The sequence below is a fragment of the Gymnogyps californianus genome, chromosome 25 (assembly GCF_018139145.2).
Source record: "Gymnogyps californianus isolate 813 chromosome 25, ASM1813914v2, whole genome shotgun sequence".
Classification (NCBI taxonomy): domain Eukaryota; kingdom Metazoa; phylum Chordata; class Aves; order Accipitriformes; family Cathartidae; genus Gymnogyps; species Gymnogyps californianus.
The window spans coordinates 4,477,842-4,504,672 of NC_059495.1; the positions used below are offsets into that span (position 1 = coordinate 4,477,842).

Sequence of the window (26,831 nt, forward strand, 5' to 3'; positions counted from 1 at the left end):
CTGTGGTATTTGGGCTGTGGTGTGTGACCATGTCATGCCATGAATAGCCCAGCAGTCAAGCCCTCCTAAAGCTGTCCTTCACACATGAAATAATGCCCTAGTGCTTGTCTTGATTCTTTAACACCAGTACCAGGGCAAGGGCTGAGAGACGTATGTGCAAGTAAACCCAGTCGACATAAAATGCGTTCTGCAGCTTTTGAACAAAACAGGAACTGGTAGCTTTATGTTCAGAAGAGCTTCCTTAAAGGCCCCTAAAGATCCTCTTCTCAGTGTAGTATTATCTAAGTATTACCACCATGAAACAAGCTGTCTTCATAGTGACATGAATGGTGCTGCAAAGATACAGAAATGTGACGAGTATTTGTCCTTCCGGGAGTTCTGGGTTGAATTTTGCAGATCTGATAAAGTTTGTAAAGCATTTGAGGTGTCGCGTGATTTTTCAAATTACCCATAACTTTGCCTTTTGCATGCCATCCCAGATAAGCCTAAGAAGCTTTTCTCTAAGTATGTCTTGCATTTTTACTACTGCTTTTACAGTGCTTTTGGAAGCAGAACTTCCGTTTGATTCCTCTTCTCTCCTGACCGTCTGACGAGTGGGTAGGTCTTAAACTCATGTATTGAATCTATCCTACCACTTCATGACCTGCTTTGAGCCTTTGCGTGTTCTCCATGGTTCCAGATCTGAAGTGGCCATTATACTGAATTTCATCAGAGCCTTTGGGTCAGTGTAGCTCTCGTGTGACTATTGAAAAATAGTATCTTATTCAAACCTTAATAGTCATTCAGACAAAACATACCAAAATTTGTAGAGGCTGAGAATCACACTTCCAACTATTTTCATACATCTTTGAAAGCCATAAGAAAAAAAACACTGAAAGATTCATAGCTTGTAAAACGAAATGGGACCATTCAGAGATCTCTTCTAAGTCCTATCAAATGCAAGGTATAAGACTTGCCTGAATTGATACTGGTTTGAGGTACAGAACAGTATTTAGGAAAACACAAAACCTTGCGTAATATTGTTTGCCACAGATGGATAATGGAGCCTTGAATTAGTTACAGTGGTTAGCTTTGTTTACTTCCAAAAATGCATCTCTCTTGTCTAATCAGAATTTGTCTAGCTTCAGCTTTCAGCACTTGGTACTGTTGCACTTTCATCTGTTGCCCAGTATTATCAAACTTGTGTTCCAGATGATCATTTAAAGCTTATCATTCCTTGACCTCCAGTCTGCATTGAATGGATTCAGTGCCACTGCCTTTATCGTTCTTTGCTCTTACCTGAACCCTGTCCAGTTTATCCACACTGTTCACACGTTGAAACTAGTTACAGTCCTAGACGTAGCGTTTCAGTGGGTATCACACCATTCTTGGCTATCGAGGTACTATTGCATTGGACACAGGGAATAGGAAAGTTTGTATGTTACATGCCATTTTCTTTAAACATGTTTGTAAATTCACCAGTTCACGAACTTTTGTAAGCATTTGAAACTTGTAAGGGTCACATGAAAATGAAAAGTCAAGGTGCAAGTTATAGTGGCTCTTCTGATCACCTTGATTTTTGTGACTGGATAATGAGATTTTGCTGTATTCTTGTTCGTGCTTAGGTTTGTATTGGAGAAATACGTCAATGTTTTTGGTGAGAACTACAAGACTACTGCATGTGGATTTCTCCAGTTGCAAAACACACCAGGTTTACCCATAAACACTGAAAAATGGTCCAATGAATTGAAGATTAAAGTCTTGAGAAGAAGGCATTGCAAAATTAAGAGAGAGTTCTATGTTGGCAGAAGGCCATTGGTGTGAGGACAAGATGGTGTGGGATTTGGCCCTAACTCTTCACTGCCAGTTGTTGCTTAGCTTTACAACTTCTCCTGTTAAGAGATGGTGCATTTCCACATAGGTAGAAAGCTCTATCCTTGTGGGGACTTCCAGATTTAAAGCCTAAAGTCAGACATTACTGGGTGAAGTGACAAATATTGTTGTCAGCTCTTGTGATTGCGTTACGGATTCATTTTGTTTGGTACTCTTTGTAAATCTCCAACACTTGTAAACATGTAACTATATGATAAACGCTCTCATTTTAACAGAAGTTTCTCTCATGACTGCAGAGAAAACCTTGAGAACACAACCTGAACAAATGTGTGCTAATGGAATTAGAGGAATAAAAACCAGGTTTGCTTTTATGAAATTAGATTTTGTGCGCCAAGTTTACGTTTGGGGTGAAAGTTGATGTGTGTTAGATGCTTGTGATTGGCAGCACTGTAAACAGGGAAGGTGAAGAAAGAAGCTTGGTCACAAGAAGGACGTCACAAAATTGACATCAAGCTGATGGATCTCTTAATGGGGCAATGCATTTATTAAAATAGTGGCATATACACAGTGAACTCATGTGCATCTATGTGTATTCTTTGGGTAATATGAAAACGATGATGGTACTGTGTACTGTTTGGATAAAGACGTGTATGGTGATAGCGTTTTCAATTTAAAATCGTGCAGCATTTGAATTGCATAGTGGCATGAGTCTGCTGGAGCATTGATTCTTAAGAGCAGAGTACCTCTTGCTCCCACTGATTTTGATTATAGCGAAATGATGGATAATCAGCCTTTTGGAAAGATGCTCTTTTGGGACATTAGCACTGAAAGCTGTGACTGATTCTAAAGAGAGGAGAAAATGGTCAGCCTTGTGTATGGAATGGGTAGAATGCAACAAAAGAAAGCAAAGGGCGGAGTGATGAGTACTTAACATCACTTAAGGCACAGCTGTTATCAGTGGGGAGCAGTAAGTCCCTGAGGGAGTCATTTGCAGCATCTAAATTTGGCTGTAGTCAGACTCCTGACTTAGGTACTCTGAATCATACTCTGGAGTTGCCTCCCTGCTCAGCTGATGCCGCAGGGAACTCTGAAAATAAACATCTAAGGTGGGCGATGTGAATGTAGACTGGAGACTGCTGAGGAACAGAAGTGATACGAGGTGTAAATTTTTAAACTAGTGGAGCCACACCGGTACAGGAGCTTCTCTGGGTACTCTTTAAGGCTTGTCTATGCTGGAAAGTTATTTCACATTTAAAGCCCTAAAATAACCCAGAGTACTTCCACACGTGGACACTTGTGCTTCAAATCAAGGATGTTAGTACAGGAAGCTGTTCCAGATCAGTTCTGCACTATTTCCTTGCACGGACAAGGCCTGTTTTCATATACTGGAAGGAAAAGTGCAAGCTGCTCGATTGTTTTGCTCTCTTCTTTTTCATCCTTCAGCCTATGTAATTTATATTGTACTGCGAGAGCCCTTGAGAGGGACTGAAACCTGTCTCCTTATTCTGGCATAAAGATGTCCATGAGCGGGTGTGTAGGGACACAGTGGTGTGTATGTCCCCCAAAGAAACACCGTGTACTAATCCTGGTGTAGAGTTGTAAATTTCACTTGCTAACATTTCTTTTAAAATCCCAGGCCTGTTTACACATGGATAGGCATTAAAAATGAAACAAAATTAGCTTCCTAGATGAAGTAAGCGAAATTGAGTTGAGGTCACCCTAATTCTAAATAAGTGTGTCCTCATAGTGTTTAATTCAGTTTAGATAATCCACTTTACCAGTTAATTAGGGTTTAATTTTCCTGACGATTCTTGTATTGACACGCTTACAGGTTTCGAAACATCCTCCCACACGTGTGAATGGTCTAGTGTGTACACAGGGAGGATGAATATGATTTTTTTCAACCTGTAGGATCTCAACCTGTAGGCTTTGCCAAACTTTATGAACAGCATCTAAAAGTGACAGGTATAATCAGGGGACCTTGGGAAAAATCGCAGGAGCTCCCCCTCCCCCCGTTTCCCCTGGCAGACGTGAATAACGAAGGCATTAAGGGGGTTGCATTATGTAAAGCGGCAGCCCACAGGCTGCGTGCATGCGCGCGCACGCGTGTGTGTTTGTGTGCGCGTGCAGGAGTGTGTGTGAAAGAACTGGCAGCGAGGGGGAGAGGCACACAGACCTCAGTCGAGCCGCACAAACAATCATAATCACAAAGAGTGGGGTGGGGGGAGAAGGGAGGCTGAGCCATGCTGGGAGCCCGAGCACTATGCAAGGAAGCTGAGAGAGGGGGCTCTGGGTGCCCGTAAGGAGCCCCAGGCACCCCCTACTCCCTCTTCCCTTCGGGAAGGGCTCTGAGATGGTGCAGGAGGTGAGTACCCTCCCACCTCACCGCTGGCCCACCCTCGCTCTCCCCCCACCACACACAAGTGCATGAATGAATGAATTCCTAGCTGCTCCGCGCTGCACTACGGTCCCTAATGGCTACCAGGTTAGTGTTACTCTCCTGTTCCTTCTGCTGATGCCTCTCTTCCTCTCCCCTCTGCGTGTATATGTGCTGTTTGCGGTCTCTCAATGTGTGTGAACGCGCGTGCATGTATGCATGTATGTGCGTGAAAGACGGAGTCAAAGGACTGTATGTGCTGTGCTCAGCACAGGTTTGCCGAGCAAATCTACTGTCTGAGACGTACGCTTTCAAGGCAGATTAAATCTGGAGTCCATGTTGGTTGCTGCTGCTGCTCCTTTCTGTTTGGGGGACTTGAAAGCAGACAGCGTGACATCATGTTGCAGAGATGCTTCGTTTCTTTTCCCTTCCACAGGCTGATTCCTTTTTTCCTTGTTCTCCCCCATGCACGCGCCCTACCTCTCCTGCAGTGGAATTGCTAAAGCAGCCTTTTTGATTGTTTGAAACAACCGATGAGCAAATCTGATTGTTTTTTTCAGCTTTCATTCCCCTCACCCCTCCTCCTTTTCCCTTTACGCCTACTGTCTCCCCCATCCCCCACCCCCGAAGGGGCAGTTATTACTCTCATAACATCTGGGAATATGGAAAGAGGCAGAAGGGGGTTGAAGTTGGATGAACTGGCAATGCGTCACAGGAGGGCAGCTGGAGCTGCTGCAGAAATATGGTGTATTTGTTTGCCCATGTGCTCCCTTGCTCTTAAAAGGGCTCGGAGCATGCACACTGATGTCTTGGTTCTGCTGTGCATTCCTCTCTGTGTTTTTATATTTGTAGTGATGGGGAGGAACAGAATTTGTTTTGTGCCACTTTTTCAGGCTCGCCTCCAGAGTCTATACAGGTGACTTTTTTTTTTTTTTTTTGGCAGGGGAGAGCAGTAGCAAATGAGGGCTTATTGCACTGTGCGTGTTTATAGGCAGTGAGGATCTGATGAGTCCCCATTCACTAAAAAATTGCTTTTTCTTAGATTACTGGTGACTAGCGTTGTCCTGTCCATCATGGAAATCACTGATTCAGTAAAGAGGATGTATTCCTGTTTCCGTGCTTCATTAAGTCACACGCATCTGCAGGAGAATTCCTTTTGAAGCTGGTAGGCTTAGGATGGACCTTGTGATTTTGGCTCAGTAGGATGGAAGGAAACTTCAAGCCTAATCTCAGAGATATATTTTACATCAGTGCAATAACTTTGGGTGCCCAACATTCTGCTAAGAGAAGCCCCCAACTGCCTATGTCACTGAAAACTAGAAAGCTGGATAAAGCAAGAGAGAGTATGTCATGTGGGGGGACAAGCCTGAACCAGGTCCTCAGGACAAAGGACTGTGTGTGATTCTTGCACTGAGGGTGTATGACTCTTCCCAGTATCGACTGCAGCCCTTGACCCTCTCTCTTTTTTTAACTTTCAGCTGGACAGTGCTGCCGCATGGTTAGAGCAAAGGGGAGAGATTGCGTGGAGGATATCAGGGTGAGGGGACATGAAATTGTTGCATTGTTGTTTTCAGAATGGTAAAGGGATGAAACATCAAGGGATGAGCAAAAGAAATCAATTTGATCCCAGCTTTGAAGATCACAGCATCTTCCATTATCTTATGAAAGCTGATGCTGATGAGCAGCAGGAGTGGGAAGATGTAAAGCTCTAGCTTTGTCTTCTACTCCTGAGATACACAATATCCCTGTCCACCCCCGCTTTGTCGCTGGTAAGATATCCTGTGAGGCTTCATTAGACGTTTAATCTGTGGTTTATAAAACCCTTGCTACAAGATTGGAATGTGTTCAGGGGGGCACTACCTGTGCTGGGTTAAAGTCTAGGGATGCTTATAGCCTTGCTGAAGTTATAGCAGGAGATGGGCAGAAAGGAAGAGTGCTTGTGCTCTTCTTGAGGTAATCTAGGAGTCGTATCACACCTATGTCCTCATCCAAAAATGAGCATGCATCTGTATCACTAGCTATTTAGTGCTATATTGCATTTTTCTCACTCTCCCTTGAAATGATGCACGTGGATTGATGTATGACAGCAACATTGCGTCTCCAAACCATCAAAAGATTTTGATGTTAGCTTGGAAGTAATGAGGTTTAAAATAAACATGCTTGCATTTATTTTAGTTTTATTTTTTATTCTTTGAGCTGTCAAGTTTTCAAACTTTTCTTCACATCAGAGATGACTTAACTGTGTCCTTCATTATTATATTTATTTTTTAAACAAGACTTGCGAGCTCTGTTCTGTCCCAAGTTCCAGGCTCTGAGATTTTGAAGACAGTATCAGATATTGCAATTCTTGCTGGTAATTATAAGAGCCATTGGCATTGCGGTGGGGAGGAGAGGAAACAAAGCCCATATCTGTTCCTCCTTTGGAAGTACAGCTGTAGACTGAGTGACCTGCAGGTGACCATGTTGGGGCTGTGTCTGAAACAGACATGCCATCAGCTTCAGAGGGATGTGAAATTCTTGTTTTGCATTATTTCCCCTTTATTGCTTCCCAGATTTCATTGTATTATCCATCGTACTTTGCTCCATGTGATTTGTCTTCCTTCGGAGTAAATGGATGTGAATGATGGAGGGGTTTAGTGTATGATTTATGACACATATTGGTTCTCTGCAGATTAATGATCCTTTCCGAATTATGGCTGTTGCATTATTGGACAATATTATTAAGATCTGTATTGTTCCATTTTGAAAACATTTTCCAACTTTTTCTTAGGATTTTTGCAATAACTCCAAGTAGGAAGGGAGTGGTGGAAGGATTGTTTCAAACACAGCACAGTGGGAGTTTCTGTAAGATGTCAGACTATTTGTCCATCAGAGTTGATAGTCTGTCTCTAGTGGTAACCAGTATCAGATGATTCAGAGAAAGACAATGACATTGTTAATAATACATTTGACCAACCTTGCAGTGCTGTATATGGGCAGAAGGCAAATTCTTTCCTAACGCTTGCAGTGATTTGCTAATCCCCTGAAGCATAATAATTGCATTAATTTTTTCATGAATATGTAAACATGCTATTGAATGTCATAGGAGGACACCATTCCGTGAAACATCAAAATAATCAGAGTAAATCTTTGACAAGGATGGACTTTTCTGTTAAAAACTAGTTGTTTAAAAAACATGCAGAAAGTACACTATTCTTACTATTTTTTTTTAAAGCAATTGTCATGAAACACTGCTCGGTTTCTGTACAGCCCTACAGGTGTCATTGCTTTTTAATTTAATGCTTTCTTCTTTGTCTTTTTTACTGGGAGATGTAATGTAAGTATAGCATTTTGTTATTGCTTGTAGAGCAATGGCAAGCCCAGGGAATCGCTTGAGGATATATGGAGGTTTTCATTCTTGGATTATCAATTTGAAGTGAGTGTAGGTTGGTGATGATCAAAAGTTGTTACCATCTGCTTGCTGTTTGGTAGACTGCATAATGAGTTTCTGAATCTCATCTTTTTCCACTGATGTCAGACTGTATCACAGAAAAGTATCTTTGTAGGCGTCTAATTAACCCCCTTACTAGCTGTTTCTGAGGAGAATTAACTCTTTTTGTACTACAGCCAGGCTTGAGGTGCCTTCTTGACCTTGTAGCTTTTTCTGCTCTTTTCAAGACTTTATTAGTAGAGTTCTGTTTTATGCTCGAGGATCTCCTTCATTCTTGTTTAGGAAAGCGTGTAAGCACAGGCTTGACTTTGTTTGCACAGCGCATAGACTTCAGACATACAGAGTTAAATATGTGCTTAAGTTCTTTGCTGGTTTGGGAACATAGTGCTCAGCACTTTCCAGAATTAAGCCCAACATTTGCAATGCTGTCAGTAACCCCAGTTTTGGTCCTTGAAGAGCTTTTTATCAGGTAGGTGCTAGGGGCTGCAGGGAGATGTGAGCAACTTCAGCAGATATACTCTTGTAAAGCAAGTTCGTTTGAGAACTGTGGAGGACTTGGAGGCTGCCAATTAGCTTTCCAGATCAGGACTTTCTTGAGGAAGTCCAAGGGGTTTAGAAATATACTGCAGGAAATGGCGTCATTGATCTGTTTCTGCCGTCTGAGAAGCTGGTGATCACAACGAAGGCAGGGAGCATTGTGTGCCTGAAGCTGCCACTTGTTTAGATGAGCTGCCCTTGTTACAAATCCTTTGGTACTCTTCATAACATAGTGATTACTTCTGGCTAAATTCTAATTCACATCCTGCAACTGGCAGATTCAAATGGATTTGCTGTGCGTCTTCTTAATCTGTGTGTATCACTACCTGAGAGGAGAATAACAAGCCGCTATCGTGCAGTGTAGCCACAGGTGCTGTCAGTGCTCTTCTACAAGCTGTTGTGTCTGGAGGATGGCTGCTGGCTATTGGGGCATGTGTGATTTGGGAAAGAACAGTTGCAAGGTGCTTGTCTTAAGCCCAGGGATGGCTGTGTTGTAGTGTCAGGCAGAGTGATTATTTCAGAAGATCTCGTAGGATGGACAGACGTTTATGTCAGTTCAGGAATGCTTGAATGTCATTCATGCAGAATTTATTTAACAGACTCGAACAAAGTCAGGTTTCTTGTTGACTTCTGCATTACGGCATTGCAAAGAGTCCTCGGGGTTCCTTTATAGCTGTAAGAATCCCAAGCTTAGCTTGTGGAGTACAGACTGTAGCCTTTCCCAGAAGCTACTGCTTGCTGAAGTCTTTGTTCATCGGCCGGTCCAAATCTTTACAGGAAATACTCTGTTGGAGGAGGAAGTTTGATCTTTTTGCGTCTTGCCTCGCATCCTTGCTTTGTGGAGCGTCCAGGGTAGGGTGTGACCAGGTAGCTTGTCCATGCATTGCCAAATGTTTGTTCTTTTTCCATCACCTAAAGAAAAGTTCAGTTCTTCACTACACTGCTCCAGATATCGAGGCTTGTACTCCATGTGACTGAACAGAGTTTGGCCTCTTCCTAGCCGTGTCACACTTGCTCATGTTACTTTTACTGCAGCTCCAATCATAAGATGAGGTGTTTCTCTTAGGCACAGTATGAACATAAACCAAGAAGACGTACTCTACCTTCTGTGCTTTCATGTACTCCATGCAGGGGTTTCACCTAGGAGCAAGGGGCTGCTGCTTAGGTGGGCTTGTTTGTGTTCTGTCCCCGACTTAATCTGTTGCATCCACTAAAGGCTACACTGTAGGGGTATGTGAGGCCCTGAATGCGCTCTGGTCAATTAGGTCTGTAAAGCATTATTTATTACTATTATTTTTTTTCAAAGTGGGTCAAGCCGTTTTGGCATTTCAGGCGTTGATTCCTGGTTCAATTGCAGGCCTTGGTCACTATGGCAACTGTAGAAAGCGTTCGTCATGGCTGTGCCTTGGGTCGTATTCAAACTTCAGGGACTGAGCGGGAGCAGCGAGAGTTTTGAGGGGCTCAGGGCAGGGGGGGTCAGTGGGATGGAGCTGCAGGCGTGTGTTTTTTGTGCCCATCCTCCCTGTGGTAGAGATGAAAGGCTGAATTAGCAGATTCTTCGTGTTCATTGTGTGCACACCCGTGGAGTCCTTCACGTGAGAAATATTCAGCATTGCCCAGTCATCAGATAATATGAGGTGGATTCAGACCTCCTGAGTTTGATCAGCTCTCTGCCACTGACTTAAGGGAGAGCCTAAGAAGGCACCCTTGAAGCTATCTTTTTTTCCCTATCTATGCAAAGGTGATAATCCATATGTACCTGATACAATATGTATGTATGTATTTAGTTTTTTAAAGCATCCCAGAGATGCTAAGTGACTGGAAAACGAAATTGGAGGCCAGAGTCTGCCTGAGATTGTGCTTGGCAGAACTGGCATCAAAACGTATGACTATGGTAGTGTGAACTGAGCCTGGACAAACACATACATGCCAGCTTTAAGCTAGGTAGTGCTGATGCTGCTCCTATGTAGCTGCAGCAGTGTGGGTTACTCAGCTGTGACTGAAAAACTCACCTGAGGAGGGTGGTTGGCTTGGGTGATTAGCTTGAATTGGCCTCCATAGCTGCACGCTGCTTAGCAGTATCAGTGCTAGGTGTGTTAAACCAATTTTGGAACATGCGTGTGCTCAGAGTGTGAAAACTGAGAATTTATCTTCCATGCCTGTGTCAGTGTATACTGGAGCTAGTATTAATGTATTTATGGCAGTCCACAAAAGGCGAAATTTGTCACATTTCTCATTTGACTGCAAGTTGAGTAAGAGAGTACCGAACTTCTTAGCAAGTTTCATCTGAGTTTCACATGCACATGGTGCAGCTGTACCCTGGTTTTGAACTGGTTATTTTGTGCTTTACTTTAGAAGCAGTAAAAACTCAGTGCTCCTTCATAACTGTAACCTAAAAGCAAGCAGAACCTTGACTGAATTTGACTTGGTCTTTATAGAGTTGCTTGAAGCTGAAACTCAAAGTGCAACTTCTGAGTATGGACTCACATGAACTGAAAATGAGAAGGATGTTGTGCATGATAAACTCAGGTTTCGTAGAGCTGTAGAAGAAAAACGAGTACGTCTGTTCAAACAAATTTAGTGCAGTGATACGTGACTCAGGAATATTGGCTTCAAATTTTTGCCTTGTATTTCTGGGGACTTGTCACATAAACCAGTTTATGTTGAATCAAGCATGCTGGGGGCAAGATTTAGGAAATTTGATGTAATGCCAGATAAGCAATAATACAGCATGAGCAGGAGCAGTACAGCCTCAGAATTTAGAGTTCTTAACCATAGGAATGGCAATTCAAAACTATTTCTATCTCTGGAAGCATTGCTGATCAGCTTCAAGTCTTAGTACCATTTGCACAGCACCTTCTGCACACACACATAGTTGCTGATTGCAGTTGGTACCCTAGATGCAACTATGCTGGGTTGTTAAAAAAGTGTGTACATCTTGAGTTTAGCCAGGAGAAGTAGCAGCAGGAGGACAGAAAAGGTGAAATACCCATTTTGACTGGATCAGCTGAAAGCCTGTGAAGAAAGCTGATACTTTTGTACATTTCATTAAGCTAAAAAAACCCTGATAATTTTACTTCATGATATACCTAAACTGTTGCAGGCAATGCTGCTAGGAGAATGGTCCAGATCATCTTTTGTTCAGTCTTTTGTTTTGTTTCAAATATTATTTGGAGGGATTAAAGCTTGAATATTGCTACAGTTGTGCTGTACATGTAGTTAGTATTCAGTATTCCTGTGTCTTGACCAGGGAAAGGGAGGGCACAGTATGCTGTTGGCATATTTCACTCATGAGCTGTGCCATTGTTAGGTGTGAACTGTGAAGAAGCAAGCTAAGGGGGGGAATTATTCTGCCGGTCTTCGCACTGAAGCTAACTTGGGGTTTAGGTGGCATTTGAACAAGCAGCTTTTTATTATTCTATATCTATATGATTCTTAGTCTGTTAAGTAGAAGTAAGTAACAGAGTGGAGTCTGTAATTTAATCCATCTTTCTTCCTGTTTACAGAACATTTTGCAAACCCATTTTCTCTAGCCTGTTCATTATCTATATGAACTTCCACACTTCATATTCTTGAAAATACCTTCTAAGGGTTTTCTGCGAAGTGCCATGCTACTGTTCTTGCCAGTTGCAAGCTTGGTGCATGTATGAGTATGAAATTGATTCTGTTAATGTTTGCATAAGCAACTTTGTTGTATGCTTTCCACAAATTGTTTAGGTAAAGTGTCATCACTTGTGCGTTAACACAAGTAGTGAGAAAACAGAGGATAATTTATGAGACCATTTCATCCAGTACTAAACCAAACTAAACCTGATATCATCTACCTGTATCTGCTAACTAACGTTTGTAAAATGTTTTTGGCATCTTCAGAGGTAAGAGGTGGATATGATTTTTATCTGAGAATTAATGAAACCTCAGGCATGTATTCAGCTTTTCTAGATTTTCAGAAAGGAAACGATCCATTTTAACTACCTCACTCTACATCCCCTTGTGAGAAGCAAACTTTAGTTTGCTATATATAATTGGCCTTAAATTATAGCCCTTAAGAGTTTGATTGTACTAGCTTCTTTAATTCAGTCCCTTACAGTTGTAATTCCCTCATCCTTTTTCTATTGCCTGGTCTTCTGTCGCTTAGATGTGGCCTGCTTTCTAATGCTCAGAAGATAACAGGGTACCGTAACAACTCAGCACGGCAGAGTTAGCACAAAGTTCATCCTTGGATCAGCCCGGGTTCCACTGTAACCTGCAGGTTGCAGAGTTGAACAGTACCAGCTGGAAAGGCCTCAAAGATGTTTGGGCTGGTCATAAATAGATTTGACTGCCGAAGGAAATGAGTTACATAGGGAAAAATGGATGTAGCGTGTGGTACTTTGAAGAGTCTGGCAGGAAGAAGAGGCATCAAAAGAGAAGGAACAGTGAGGAAATCTGAGTTTTCCTGTTCTGTATAAATATGTAACTGGCTTTCTGATTTAGATGTTAGAGTATTTGCTAAAGATACAGGATGAGAAGTTCCATTCCCCTAAATGTTTCATAATTTCCATAAAACTCTGAAAGGTCTTGCTTTTCCCTGTTATGAAAGGAGAACTTTTTTTTCCCTTTAAATCATGAAAGCTTTTAAGTTATAGCAAAACATTTTCATGCCCAACTCTAACTGGTGTGGGAAAGGATGATTTGGTACAGGAAATGATGACGGCATTGTCTGTCATCATGACTCCCCTCCCAGTGCCCCATCATTTTTGATGATCTTTAATGGAGTGTTTCCTAAAAGATATGATTCCATTTTTGTGCATCCTGTTGAGAATAGTTCCACTTGCTAAAATAAAATAAAGGAGGGACAGAGGGGGACTGTATCGAGAACACACTGACATCTCCCTCATTCTTGAGGGCAAGTTTAGGTCTTCTAAGCTCATATCATCATTTTAAACTCTCGGAGCGGACAGGAGAGAATGAATTCATTCTCACAGGCATTCATCTGTGGTCAGACAAATTGAAGAGTGGGTGGAGAAAGACCCTGGCAGGCCGTTGTAGTTACCTCTGCCACTGGTAAATGATAACTGTCTATAGCCTAATTTTACTGGGGTCATAAGTGCTAAGTGTGGCGTTGGGTGCATTGCTTCAGGAAGCCAGGTTTGTCCGCTGTGCTAGTGGAGAAATCTGTGGGTAATGCTCCACCTCAAGGCATGGGTGCAGTTGCTTTCTGTTTGAGCTGAAGATTATTAACCCTGCTCTTTCTTCTTTCTGCAGTACTGCCAGTAACTCAAACCGCAGCACGCCTGCCTGCTCCCCGATCCTGCGCAAACGCTCCCGGTCCCCGACACCGCAGGACTCCCAAGGAGACGCCATGGTGGAAAAAGGCTCCGACCACTCGTCAGACAAATCCCCTTCCACGCCGGAGCAGGGTGTACAGCGTAGCTGTTCCTCTCAGTCAGGCCGCAGTGGGGCCAAGAACTCCAAGGTGAGGAGTGAGCAAATGACTTTGGCCACGATGTGCACGTGTCCCCAGTTCTGAACTCTAATGTGGTACACTGGCTTTGTCCTGTGCCTTTTTTTCTCTGGCTAACTTTCCTCCTTCTTCCCCCATACTTCTGAAAATTCTCCTAACTGGGAGCCATTTGCGTAGGTCAGACTTCAGCACAACTCTATCATCCTTTCAGTGACCCAAGTCCATGAGTTGCTGATGGCTTGTACTGCAGTTCCATAACGGCTTATGCAGGCTAACCTTTTTGCAGTCAAGGCCCTGTTTCCTTGGGAGGCTCTGTGGTTTTGAGAAAGACCTTGAAAATCAGCTGTTGCAATTACTTTTTATCATTTGGACCATGAAGGGTCATGGAACAAATAAAGGTTCCTCTGTGCAGACAGCCTGTGAAGGGCCCATGCATTTCTCCAGTCCTGTCTAAGCCCTGTGTTGAGATGAGGTTCAAGTTGCACAGAATCAGTTTGCCAGTCCTCTGCACATTGCCTTCTATCAGTGCAGTATTATGACTGTCTTGGCCAGGGTAGATGATATTTTCCCTAGAAAGCTATTGTGTCTTTTGACCGTATTAGAAACAGCCTTGTCTTTGCTGTACTGAGGAAGAGGGTTTCAGGTTTGGCGACTCTTGATTTTCTGTGAGCAGTGGGACCTGGTGAAACACACGAGGGCCTTGGGAGCCAAACATAACCTTTGATTATAACTCTAATGTCAGTGGCGTATTTTAAGATAGATAGCTGTCAGGAGCACTTGTGTTTTTCCAGATTTTTGAAGTGAAATATTTCAGCCTGAATAACTTCATGGTGTCACAGGCATAACTCTGATGGCTTGTGTGAAATGAGTTGTTAGATCTTTGCCCAATTTATTGCTGAATTGTGTCATACACTCAAGAAGTCTTCATCCACTCCCCTTTGTGGTCACTGTCAGCAGAGGAAACAGGATTTGCTGGCCTACATTCACTGGGCTGAACTGATCTCTCACCACTCAGGGGGGAGTATGTGATTTCAAAAGAGGGGGCGAAGGGTTTTTTCAAGATGAATCATTTGAGGCCTGTCAGTTCTGAGGTTGCCCATGAGGCAGACTTGCTTCCTGTGCACACAGTAACCTACAAACGCCGCCCCAGGGCGGCAGGACCGGATGACACCCTCATGCGTTATGGTGCTAGCAGCCTGTGCCCAAAAGAAGGCCATGCAGATGGGAGGCAGGCAGGATGCAGGGCATGCTATGTTTATAGCCACACTGGGGGATGCTCTGTCAGGGAAATGGTGTCGTTGGTAAGGGAGAATTACAGAGAAAAGTTGCATTGCCCTGGCCCTAAAGTGCTGTGATTTAAGGCCATGGGAGTGTGATTTTTACCGACACGGTGACTACTAAAGCTTGACTTTAATTCATGGTGCTTTTCACAAGGAAGAGGGGGGATATAATTCTTTCTTTTGGGCTTGTGGGTTTTCCTTCTCTTGATTTGCGAGGTAATTTTTCTTCTTTCCTTAATTTCTCTCTTTTCATTCCTGCATGCTTTCTCTCCGATTAAGTCACACAAGCGCCTCTCCAAAGTAAGCCTTCTTTTTTCTCTCCTGTCCCCCACTGTAGAATTGTCTCATCACTCAGAAACCCTCCCCATGGTACTGAGCGGTGACCCCAGTAAGGCATTCTCCTGGTGCGGCTGCGAGAATGTCAGCAACAGCTCAGCCCAATGCCTGTAGCTGAGAAGCTGGTTTCACTTATATCACTGGGATCCCATTAATATTTGCTCACAGGGTGTGAGAACTGGCCTGTTCATCACACTCCTTCAATTACTTCCAACTAATTTTAGCCTTTGTTTTAATGTTTGCTTTCCCTCTCCCTTGAAGTGAGCTGCTGTCTTTGCCAGGGAGAAATCTGCTGGCTTTGGTGTGCTGAACGGTACCATAGTCGCTTCTTTTTCCTCTCTTCTTACTTTTTGCCTTTCAGAAACAAGAGTTGATCTCCATAACTTCTTGCCTGCTTTTTATGATGAATAGTAGTTTTGTGGCCAGTGATCTCAGCTTACTGCCCTTGCACGCTTTCCTGTGTGATGTAAATATTAAAGATCAGTGATTTCAAATGAACCCAGCTTAAACCTGTTAGAACAGACCTGTCCCAAATGAATTGTGAGAATTCATGGGCTCGCTCTGAAAGGTAATAAGTAGAAGATCCCTCTGTGGGTGCTTGGATTGGAGATAAGCTCGTTTGAGATTTGATCTCACATCTCTATGCTACCCTCAGAAGAGTGTAAAAATCAGAAACGCAGATGGGATGCTTATTGGACAAAGTGCCAGGCTGTTGGCATTGCCACATGTATACAAGTAAAGTTAAAACCAGAATGGCTTGGATGGCTTCATAATCCACAAAATCAATGCCTTGGCCTTTCCTCAGTTGATGCCTTAGATATTATTCTAGGCAAGTTCTCAGAGAGCAGTGAAGTCTACGGTGCTGGCTTACTGTTTTTCCGTGGTCATAATGCCTCTTGTAACCAGCCTGACCTTGCATGATTGCTGGTGTCTGCTGGAAGCTTCTTTATGTCTTTCTTTAGACAGATTGTCTTGTGCTTGGTAACTGTAGTTTGGATAACTACAAAGGAGGACTGTGGGACTAATGTCTCAGGTGAGGCGTGAAAGAAGTTCTGTGGAAAATGCAGATCTGGAGTAGCAGAGAGTCCTGAAAGGATTGCTGGTGAGTAGTGGTGTGTGGGTCAGGACAGGTCATGGCTAGGCTACGGTAAGCTGGACGCGCTTTGCCTACGCTACGGAGAGTTTTGTTAGGAGAGGGACCGGTGGGAAGAACATTGGTAGAGAGTGATGTATGCGTAAAATGTACGCGTGGTGGTACTGTGATGTGCTTGCAACCAGCCTCTTGCTTTTCTGAGAGAAAAAACCCAACAACTTTAAGGCAATTTGAGAAACAAGAGGGAAGTGGACCTCAGATGAGTTCCAGTGCGAGGAAGCCGATGCACAGAGGGAAGGGGATCTCGGGCATGACCTCCAAGCAGTCTGCGTCAGAGCCTCCTGCCGTGCTCACCAACGGTCTGTGCACAGGGTGAGCCTAAAGCAGTGTGAAGGCTGAATCTCTTTTCTGTGCTCCACAAGGTGGCTTTCTCTGGTACAAGTGAGGAATCTCAGGTGTAATAAGCCCCCTGATTCTCCCCACACAGATGATGATGGTACCTGTTCAAGACAGGGAGAGGTTAGGAACAAAGCACTTAAGGACAAAGATTTTAAAATCTCCTTTCTCAGCCTCTTCTCTTCTCCCCACCCATCTTCTGCAAGAAGAATGGTCTGATTTTCCAACCTGTCTCACTAATGAAGTGAAACAGCTTGAGCCCATGAGTTTGATGCTGTGTTTATACAATTGCTGACAGATCTGCTTGAAGTCCCTTGCCCTCTTTTGTCTGTTGTGTTAATTGTCGTGCTGCAGTGTTCCCATCAGAGGGAGCGCTTCACCAGGAGTTTTTAAGCACTGGATTACATCTGTAGGAAATCTTTTCTGGAGCTTGCTTTTCCATGCTGTCCACCAGTGTGGCATGGACCAAACCACCTATAGGCCTACGTCAGCCTTAGGCTTTTAGTGGCAGACACCGCTGCTTCTGGAACAGCTTTCTGAACTCAGCAAAAAACCCCTTTTTGCTAGCAGCCAGCAATGAAGTACATATTTTTAACTCTTTTGCTCTTGTCCAAGGATAAAAGTGATTTCCTCTCCATTGTAAATCCTTCAGATTCTTCCCACTGTCTGTAGCTAATAATGAATGCTGAGGATATAAATATCAGGTTAGGGGAAAACATGAATTTTGATGTAGGCCCTGGAGATCGTAGAACAGTTTAGGCTGGAAGGGATCTCAGAAGGTCTCTAGTCCAAGCCCCTGCTCAAAGCAGGGCTGATGTGGTTAGATCAGCTTGGTCTAAAGTCTTGGCCAGCCACATTTAGCAAACCTCCAAGACTGGGGATCCCACAGCCTCAGCGGGCCCCTGCTCCAGTGCTTAACCACTCTTGTGAACAGGCTTTTTCCTTCTATCCGAATAGAATTTCCCTTACTGCAGCTTATGACTGTTGCACCTTGCCCTTTCAGTGTGCAATTATGAGAAGAGTTTGGCTGTGTCTTCTCATTTACCCCTCCCATTGGGTGGTATAGTCCCCCTTTACATAGTACGTCATGAAATTTTGGTCATTTTGGACTGGGCAGAGGGATTTGGGAATAAATTTCATCAATTTCTTTGAGTTATTTGGCCATGGGCATTTAGAAGCCAGGTGAATAGTGTAGATTTTGGAGGTACACAGGTCAGGAGAAAGGGCTCTGGAATCCGTTCCAAGCTCTGCCCTCACCCTGGTTCTGTGCCGCTGTTTCCCCAGTTGTAAAATGGACTTAGGGGGCACTTCCAGAGCTCTATGGCATGTTATTCACTTGGCAAAAGGTTTCCATTCCCCTGAAAGCAACAGTATTTCGGAGTGAGTTGTGATCCTGCTCCCAGTAATACTGAACTGTGGAAACTTCTGTTGGCATCAAGTTAGCAGACTGAACTTCATATGCGTGATCCACTGTTCCCCATCTGCACTGTAAAGCTGTAATCTTCCATAGCAGTATATGCAAATATGAGATCATTAACCCATGAAGATTTAGAGGCAACACTATATTAATTAAAGGCTCAGAGAAAATACCCCATTTTTCGCCTTCCTCAGGTTCTCCTAAGTTCTTCCTGGTTACAGCCACCCCGTAACTATGAACTCTGGTATCTGCTCCTATAGCATCATCTCTGCAAATCAGTTACATCTTTTCCACTTCTGTGTGCAACTCCGTTCCTCTGTTACTTACCAATTTTCTCTTTTCAGTTCTAATGCTTATGGTTTCTTTTTCCAGTATGACAGACTTAACCTGCTCAAAGTAAGAATATGTTTTTCCTTTCTCTTTTTTCCCCCCCTCCATTATACCGTCTCTTGATTTTCACAGTTTGCATCCCCCTATATTCTGACTCTCAGTGAGTTAAAAAGGAAGGTAAATAAAATTGAAGATAGATTTAAGGACTCAGATAGTCTCCCTTCTCTTTGGACTTCCTGTAGTCTGTTCTACCTGCAAAACAGGGGTTAGGGGGAAGGAATCTCCTCATGTTTAGAACACTTGGTGGAGGCAAAAGATGAGGCTTGGATGTCAGTATAATTGTGTGGAAGAGCTTAAGAAAGGAGGAGCCGCAGAGCACCTTTACAGAGGAGCTGCGGTTTGGGGAAATTCAAATGTGAGGGGGCAAAAAAGAGTTACTGCAATTAATGCAGCAGAGGGGAATGAAATCCTGTTGCAGTGTGCTGACACCACAACATGTGCACCCTGATTTAGAAGACACAGTGACAGCAGTGTCTCTGTTTTGTCTATGCCAATTATAGTTTGATTATGAAATTTTTTCCCCAGGAATTTCTGAGTTACGCCTTTTGCTCATTAAGGCAGACAGATGGCAAAACAAACCTGCAGGAAAATTGTTCCATCTTAGACCCTGTGCTCCTGAGGACAAAGTGGTGTTTACATGGATTAAGATTAATTCCCACGATTTTTTTTAGTATAGACTGAATTGTGTAAGGCCTTTTTCCATGTCCTACTTGCAGAGAAGGATGACTACAACCAGACCCTTTATGAATGGAGGGTATGGCGAAGCATGGAAAAGTGTAGGAAGTAAGAGGAAATTCCTCTGGTTAGGTGATGAGCCATACTGTGTATTCAGTTCTTCAGTTTGTATCCTTTCCCCAGGATTTGGGGAAAGGCCGTAGGGGTGTTCCTCTTTTTAATGTCAAACTTCTGTATTTTGGCCTGTGGCATATACTATGTTACTGTGGGGATTTTCATTAGAGAGCAGTGCAGCAAAACTGGCAGAAATGCCCAAGGTTGCAAGGGATCCTTCAGAAATGTTGACTCCGTGGATGAGATCCAGATGCCAGTAAGGTTGTCTGCTGGAGTGGCATATAGGGAGCATAGGAAACTGAAAGCAGGGAGGTGGGAAAGAACAGTGTAAGCAACCCTATGTCTTCATAGAGATCTCTGATCCAATCTGATCTCATTAATGCTTTGCGCTTACTTTCCTACGGTAAACATCCTGTATGTCGTTGGTCCTGTTGTGGGCTGTCCAGTGCAGGTAGTTTCTGTGTTTCTGTGAATATGAACTTAAGTCTCTGAGTGAAACTTCCACAGGCTCTGTTACAAGTCAGAGAGCAGTATGTTTTCCTTCATATTCCAGATTGGGTATAAAGCTGTGAAAAAGACTCCCAGTCCAAGGTCAGAAGCAAGATGACTTCAAAGAAAGAAATGCAGTGAGATACTGCTTCTGTCCTTGTCTGTGAGACTCAACTCCCCCAAGTGTAATGTAGACATGCCATTACTGGTTGGGAGAGGGGGACGGGCACAGCTGTGTGGCGGCTGACACGCAACGTGCCTGGCAATACGCACAGTAGCTGACCACCGTTAGTGGTGAAAGGCTACAGTGCCCCCCAGCTTCGTTGCCCTGAGGTAAATCCACCCTAAAATGGGGGATGCCTATACTTTCTGTCAATTCTGCTCAGTGTCCTGACATTGGAAAGCCAGCCTGAGGGGAGTGGGAGTGTGAAGCTTATTTCTTCCTCTCTCTATGCAGATAAATCTCACCTCCAGCTGAAAATTGCCAAGTGTGACTTTCCAAGCTGAGCTAGCTTTTTCATACACTCCAGTGTGACATGTGGCCTGTCCTCTCAAACCATCTGAAATGCCATGATAAGGACAAAAAAAATCACATGTGCAGATAATGCAAAACACTGTGCACTGAAATGCTGAAAAAAAACCCAGCCTTTTTTTTTTTTCCTTAGCTTTTCTAGTGATTTTCTTCAGCAGTTTTCCTGGCTCTGTATGTGTCTCCCTTTTAAAATTTAAAATACTATTGAAAGTTTTGCCTGATGGCTTTTGTGAGTAAAACTGTGTCCCTGCCTCCTGGTAGTTCTTCGAGGGCTTATTTGCACAGGGTCCGTTCAACGCAATGTGATTTTTCAACCTAGTCAGCAGACGTGGAGGAATGAAGCCTCTAAAAGAAATGGCTGGCAGTGAATATGATTAGCTCCTCTGTTGCTAGTGGGCGCTGCTGTTCTGCAAAAATGATTACAGCATGCGCGTGTGAGTTTGCGCGTGTGTGCGTGCATGTGGACATGCACACATTAGCCTGAATTGTTTCCTATTACGGACTCGTGCTTCTGGATTTGTTCTTTGTTCCTGTAACTGGAAATAACTGTATTAGACCACACTGTGAAATCAATTGAAATCTTCTGTTTAATCCCACTTTTACTTCACTAATTATACAAACCAGATTGGACCTAGTTTCTCTGTCCATCTTTCTTTTTGATCCTAAGATCTCTGTGCTAACTAATGCTTCTCTTTTATTTTGTCCTTACAGAAAAGCCAGAGTTGGTATAATGTAAGTACTCCAGTTTCTCTTGTCCCTGGGTGAATATGGGCTGGGTACCTGGGGGGGAGGAGGGGGGGGGGAGAAGGTGCAAAGGGGCTTTGCAGTGGCACTGGGGCATACTGACCATTTCCAAAAAGAGGAGATGGAAATGGCTCAGAACTGGCAAAGGAGGACTGACATCCTGAGGGAAAGGATGCCAGAGACAGAGAGCAAAAGCTTTGTCTTTTCAGTCACTCTTCCGATGATCTCCACATCCTGTACCTTCCAGTCTCCCAGCAGAGTTGGTCTTGATGTGGTGACAGAGCTGCTACTGTGCAAACCCTTTGCATCAATCACGGTGGTGTGGGGCGAGAGAGGAATTATTTCCTATTGACCTCACAGAAACGCAAACCATCTTTTGCTTCTGCCTTGATCTTATTTTCGTTCCGCAAGCACGAGTGGCAGTGGTTTTGGTACAAAGCTGGTGGTGTGCAAATTTCCACGATCGGTGTCACTTTTGCACAGTTGAATCCCCACCCCTCAAGCGCTCTAAAGTAGGTACCAGCAGTACCATGATTTTGTAGGCAAATGCAGCAGCCATTCCATGTTCAGGAACAGTTCCTGCCTTCCTGCAGCCTAAGACATGAGACCCAGTGATTTTGGCTGATAGAGTGTGGTCAGATTTGACAGAGGCATGAGAGGCAGACTTATTTACTTGCTGTATATAATCAGCACCAGGATAGTAGCAAGGACAGGAAAAGATGTGATCTCAGAAGCAGAGAGAAGCATAGAGGCAATGGCATTAAGAATGAAGTATAAACCATGGTAGGCTAAACTGGTGGAGAAGTGGCAGATAAAGGAACGTGGAGCGAGGCAGCTTGGGCAGATGCACAGGCCCAGCCAGGCTGCTGCAAAAATGTGAATCTGGGGTCACGGCTAAAGGTGACTTTTGCCATTATGCAAGAGCTGCTTCTGACTGTAGCTGCTGAGATCCATACCCTGCTGCATGATGCTTTGCTGTGGTCTGCTTCTGTGGGTCTCCTGTGTTTTCATGTCCTCTCTATCTTACCTTTCTGTTCTCTTGTTTTTCCTCCATATATTTTCAGCATGAGAGACAGTACATCCGGAGAGTAAGCACTGGCTGTATTTTTTGTGGTTTCCCCCCCCAATTATTTTCCTTTAGAAAACAAAACAAAACCAAACCATGTTCTAGTTAGTAGAGACATTCTGGCCAGATGAAAGCAGCAATGTGGAAATACAGATGGGCCACAAACTCCAGGAAGGCAGTCAATCCTACTTGGCAGTATTATTACCATTAAAAATTTGTTAATGCATCTCCTTGATATAGTTTCCCTTCTTTGCCAACTCCTTCCAGGCAGGATTTTTCTGGTATTTGGACCATTCTGATTCTTCTGTTACTTTCCCCACTGAGAGTAGCTTTAGAAATGAATCTGTGGAGGCTACCCTTTCACGAAGCCTTACAATTTCCTTTACTCACTTTCCCCCACTTTCGTTTTATGTAAACTTCACTATGCTCAGAGCAAACACCCTCCACATTGTTCTTTGTGCCAGTTCAGCAGCCCTGGGTGCCCCAGGCACTGTACAAATACAAACCAAAAATACAGTCCTTGCCTCAAAGATCCCATGGTCCTCAAAGATCCCCAGAGCATTGGTGGTCAGAATGCCAGTTTTCTAAGATGACTTCAGTTTCTGCTGCTTTTAACTGGTCTTTTTGTCCTTGTAGCACTGTATCCCTCTTTGCCAGTTGGAACCCTTCCTTTTCCCTCTCCTGGATTCCTTTTTCCTCTACTTTTTCCTTAAGATGCTACCAACTTCTCTCTCCTTGTGTTTTCTCCTTTTGATCCTACCAGTGCTTTTTGGGATTGACATCCCTACCAGACTGAGAAGTGGGAGAAAAGGGGTGAACTAAGGTCATGGATTGGTTTGGCAGACCTGCCCTTTCGTGGTCTTGGTGTGCTTTCTCTGCTTTGCTTTCCAGAGGACAAATGCAAACTGGTCCAGGTGCACTGTGAGATTTAGAAAAGAACACCAGTTTGAGAATAAATATACTCAACCTTACGGGGTTTGCTTTGTGTTCATGTCCTCATGGTGGAAGAGCAGGCCATCAGTGGGCCGGCTGAGTTCACTAGCAGTGGAAAGAAAAGGTCCCTGAGGTGTTTCTCATGCCTTTAGTGAGGAACCACAGACATGGAGACTGGTTTAGAAGAACTGTTACTCTTACGGAGTAAAACTCAGTTTGTTGGTCCGCTGTGGTTTAGGCCTCACCCATCTATGCTTAGCCATCAGGATGCAGTTTGCCTGTGTCTGCTTTGGACTTGTGTGTCTGCATGTTGAATTGTTGTTAATTGATTTATTATTTTAAAAATAATTTAAAAATCTGTTAAAAAAAAAAAAAAGACCTCAAAACCAAACTTTCTCCATAATTTTGTTTACCGAAACAGAGGTGTGACTTACTCTGTAGACCTGATGTGCTTAGAGAGGTGGGAAATTTGTGTTTCACTTCCCTGTTGACATGAAGGAGGAGGTCGCAGTGGCCATGGGGGTGGCAGGAACTCCACAAGTTGGTGGAAGGAATTTGTTGCTCAGCAGACGTCATTACAATTAGAGACAAACTGGAGATATTTTGCTGCCAAGGGTAAAAGCTATCTCCTTGTTCTTCTCCTTCTCTCTGGGCTTTGGGTGAAGGGCCCCATTTCTGAGCATGGAGGAGCTCTCAGTTTTTGTATCTTGAGGTCAGTGTGCAGTTGAGGCACTGAGCCTAGCAAGTCTGCCATGTTTTTTTCTGCTTACTTCTCTCTCAATTGGACTGTTGATCCTTCTATTTCCCTGACTGTTCCTAAATTAGGGTGTATGTCTCCAATTTTCCGCAGCATTTCTAGCTGCCACTCTATAGGAAGGCTTGCTTCTGTAAATTGCCTCCTGTAGTCCCTGTGCTGGTAGACACCAGGCATTAGGAGAATCTACAGAGCATACTCCTGGAAAAGAGAATAAGATGATCTTGAAAAGTTAGAGCAAATGCAGTTGACACCAGGGAAGAGGGGAGATTTATATCTGTCCACGAGGTTTTCATTTTACTATTTAGATCTCAAGGTCTGCCCTACTCTGTACTCCTTTCCTTTGTGTTTATCTATGCACATTTCTTTCACCTGCCTTCTCTTTTGCAACCATGCTTGAATTTTTTTCTTCTTACAGCTTCTCCCTATAACTGACCTGAACCACCCCCTCTCCACCTATGTGCTAGATAGCCCCAGAGTGGTTAGTGGAGAAAAAAAAAATTACAGTGAAAAGACACTAATTGTCTCTTTCAGGTGTTCTTAAATACTACTAGAAACATTTGCTGTCCTAGTAAGTCTGAAAAGATCAACAGGAGCACAGTTCTATGCACTTGACTTTGGGAGAGCAAAGTCTGCACCGAGGGTTGCACAGAGTGGGACAGGAGCCCTGCACCTGCAGTTCTGCAAACAAATGCTGTGCACACAGGGCAACTTTCAGCTTGGCTTGCAAGAAGTGAAAGTCTCAAAAATAAATCCAATCAAATGCAAGTAGATAGCCATGTAAAGGAGAGAGCCCTAGGTTTTCCTTTGGGAAAACTGTGGCAAAAGCCTGTGCACTAGGAGTTAGGAGGTGTCTGAGAATCCATGGTGGACTGTGATGCTTCAAAGGGCCTTTCTTTGTGGAGACCTTTGAGCAGTGCTTGCAGCTTTTTAAGAACAACATCAAGCAATCACAAGACTGAACATCCTAAGAAATCAGCCTTTGCTGGTCTTGGTGTGCTGTCTTTTTTTCTTGCAGTACCCTCTTGGAGACCTCGTAGATACCAGAGTGGAGGGGGAAACTCAGCTGTTGGAAAGAGTAAAATGTTCCCTGTAAAGACAAAGAGAGAGAAATTATGCATCATTTTAGGGAAAACATCAGAAACAGCTTTCAAATGGGTGGCAGCCTGAGTCTGACTCGGCAACAGCAATCATGTAAACGGGGTTTATTGCAAAAATCCAGGCCCGGTGATGAGTTAGCAAGGTGTTGAACAAACAGCCTTTTTCTCTGTAAATCAGTGCAATCATCATCATCTCTTAAGTTCCAGTAACCATTTTGTCAAACTATTTCTGGAGCAATGTTAACTCATTGTCTTTCAGGTATTTTTCATCCCTTCAGATTTTCCATGCTTTTAGGTATATGGGTTACCAGGCCTGGCACAGTTACTGTGGTGTAGGGGCACTAAATTAGAAGTGAGCTTTTGGTGCAAGCTCATGGGATGATGAACTCAAATCCACTTTCCATGCCAAATGGCCAGTGATTACTTTGAAGCTTCTTCCTCTACTGTTCATTCACTTTTAAAAGGAAAAAAAAAAAGAGGGAAAAACCCCTATACACCAGACCAGGTTTGGAAGAAATGCTGCGGGACAGGTGGCCAGTTTCTTTCCCGGCATTAATCAGCATAGCAGTCCTGCTGTCAGTGGGGTCTAAACTCTCCCACACAAGCAGGGAATGTATTCTCTTCTTTTCCAGTAGTTTTCCTGTTCTGTACAGAAGCAATGTAAATCTTCTCTAAAGAGTTAAGAGCAAGTCCATCAGTCATGCAAATCAGATAAGATTTTCCTTCCCCCTTTTCTCTCTGCCTCTTCCCATCTCTCCTCCTCACCTGTTTCCTGTGATGTGTGCTGTACAAGACTATACCTTTCTCAGTTCTTGTGTTGTCAGATTTCCCTGTCCTGTCCCATCCCCCAGCAACAGTTGCTTTGAATTTCCTGTTGGAGGATTTGTTTGTGTATTAACAGGGAGATCTTACCATGAGGAGTCACCCTTCTCTCCCCATTTGCCCCACTGAGCCTCTTCTCTCCACCCTTTGCAGTACCATCCTGTCCCGTCTCTCTGTTTGCAGTAGAGTTAATATTTGCTGTCTCCACCTCCAGGTTAGCTCTTCCGCTCACTTGTGCCATTCATCTCTGCAAAGGGAGGTGGGTGGGTGTGTAGACAGAAGCATCCTGGTGGGTTTTTTTTTATTTGGAAGTAATCCCATAAGCAGTTTCCAGCAAAGAGGGCCATTCAGTAAAGCAGTGCAGGTACCTCGCAGATGTGTGTAATCCTAATTCTTTGTCCTTCCCAGGCTACAGAAATTTTGTTCCCTCATCTTGGGGTGGCAGACAGATGTACTGCTTCCTTCTAACAGGGCTGGAGAGACCTGTGTGCTGTCTAGCACCAGCAATGCTTTTGTGGTGCATCTGAGCAGACAGAGCGCTTGTCAGTTCTTCCTGTCAGTGAACAAACTGCAGTCACTGGCCCTGGAACGAAACAGTTGGCTTTGCAGAGGCTTGGTTGGTCACTTGGTTGGGGATTTTTTGGTTTTGTTTTTTTGAGATCTGTGTGCCGAGTTTGTTAGAAAGAATGAGAATTTTACTTCAGTATATTTGTTTCCACAGACTCAGCATCATGGCTGAGCAGCACTGGTGTTGTGGTGTGGATGTTTACCTGTGCATTTCTACACTTGAGCAGAGAGATGGAGAGGCTGGGGAGTAAGGGCAGAGGGATACAGGGAGTTCCAGCGCTCCACACAGTCTTCCTGGGACCTGCAGGGAGTTCATTTGCTGGAGCCTGAAGGAAGCCCTTGCCCTTCCTTTCCAGAGTGACCTGACTAGCGAATGAAGCCTAGAAAGACCTGTGCTTTTTGGGGGGACGCAGAGATACATATCAGAGTAGTGGAGCCTGTAAGATTTCTAACTGTGTGGGTCTCACATGGCTGATTTCTCATAGCTATATTCTTTAGACTAGTCCCTCCTTACTCCCCTTGCG

At 43.8% G+C, this 26,831-nt stretch overlaps 1 protein-coding gene across 6 annotated transcripts in view; it reads left to right on the top strand.

The window, feature by feature from the left end:
- The window catches only part of GRAMD1B (GRAM domain containing 1B), a 96,652-nt gene that overhangs the window by 49,859 nt on the left and 19,962 nt on the right, over window positions 1–26,831 (top strand). For 2 of the 6 annotated variants that reach the window (XM_050910901.1, XM_050910902.1), the window contains exons 3-4: window positions 13,401–13,611; window positions 21,033–21,053. In XM_050910901.1, coding sequence (XP_050766858.1) covers window positions 13,401–13,611; window positions 21,033–21,053 — 232 coding nt within the window. Of the gene's footprint in view, window positions 1–537; window positions 597–13,400; window positions 13,612–15,158; window positions 15,180–18,493; window positions 18,518–21,032; window positions 21,054–22,129; window positions 22,154–26,831 lie in introns of those variants that run through there. The other 4 variants (XM_050910903.1, XM_050910905.1, XM_050910904.1 and 1 more) reach the window with 4 other exon arrangements.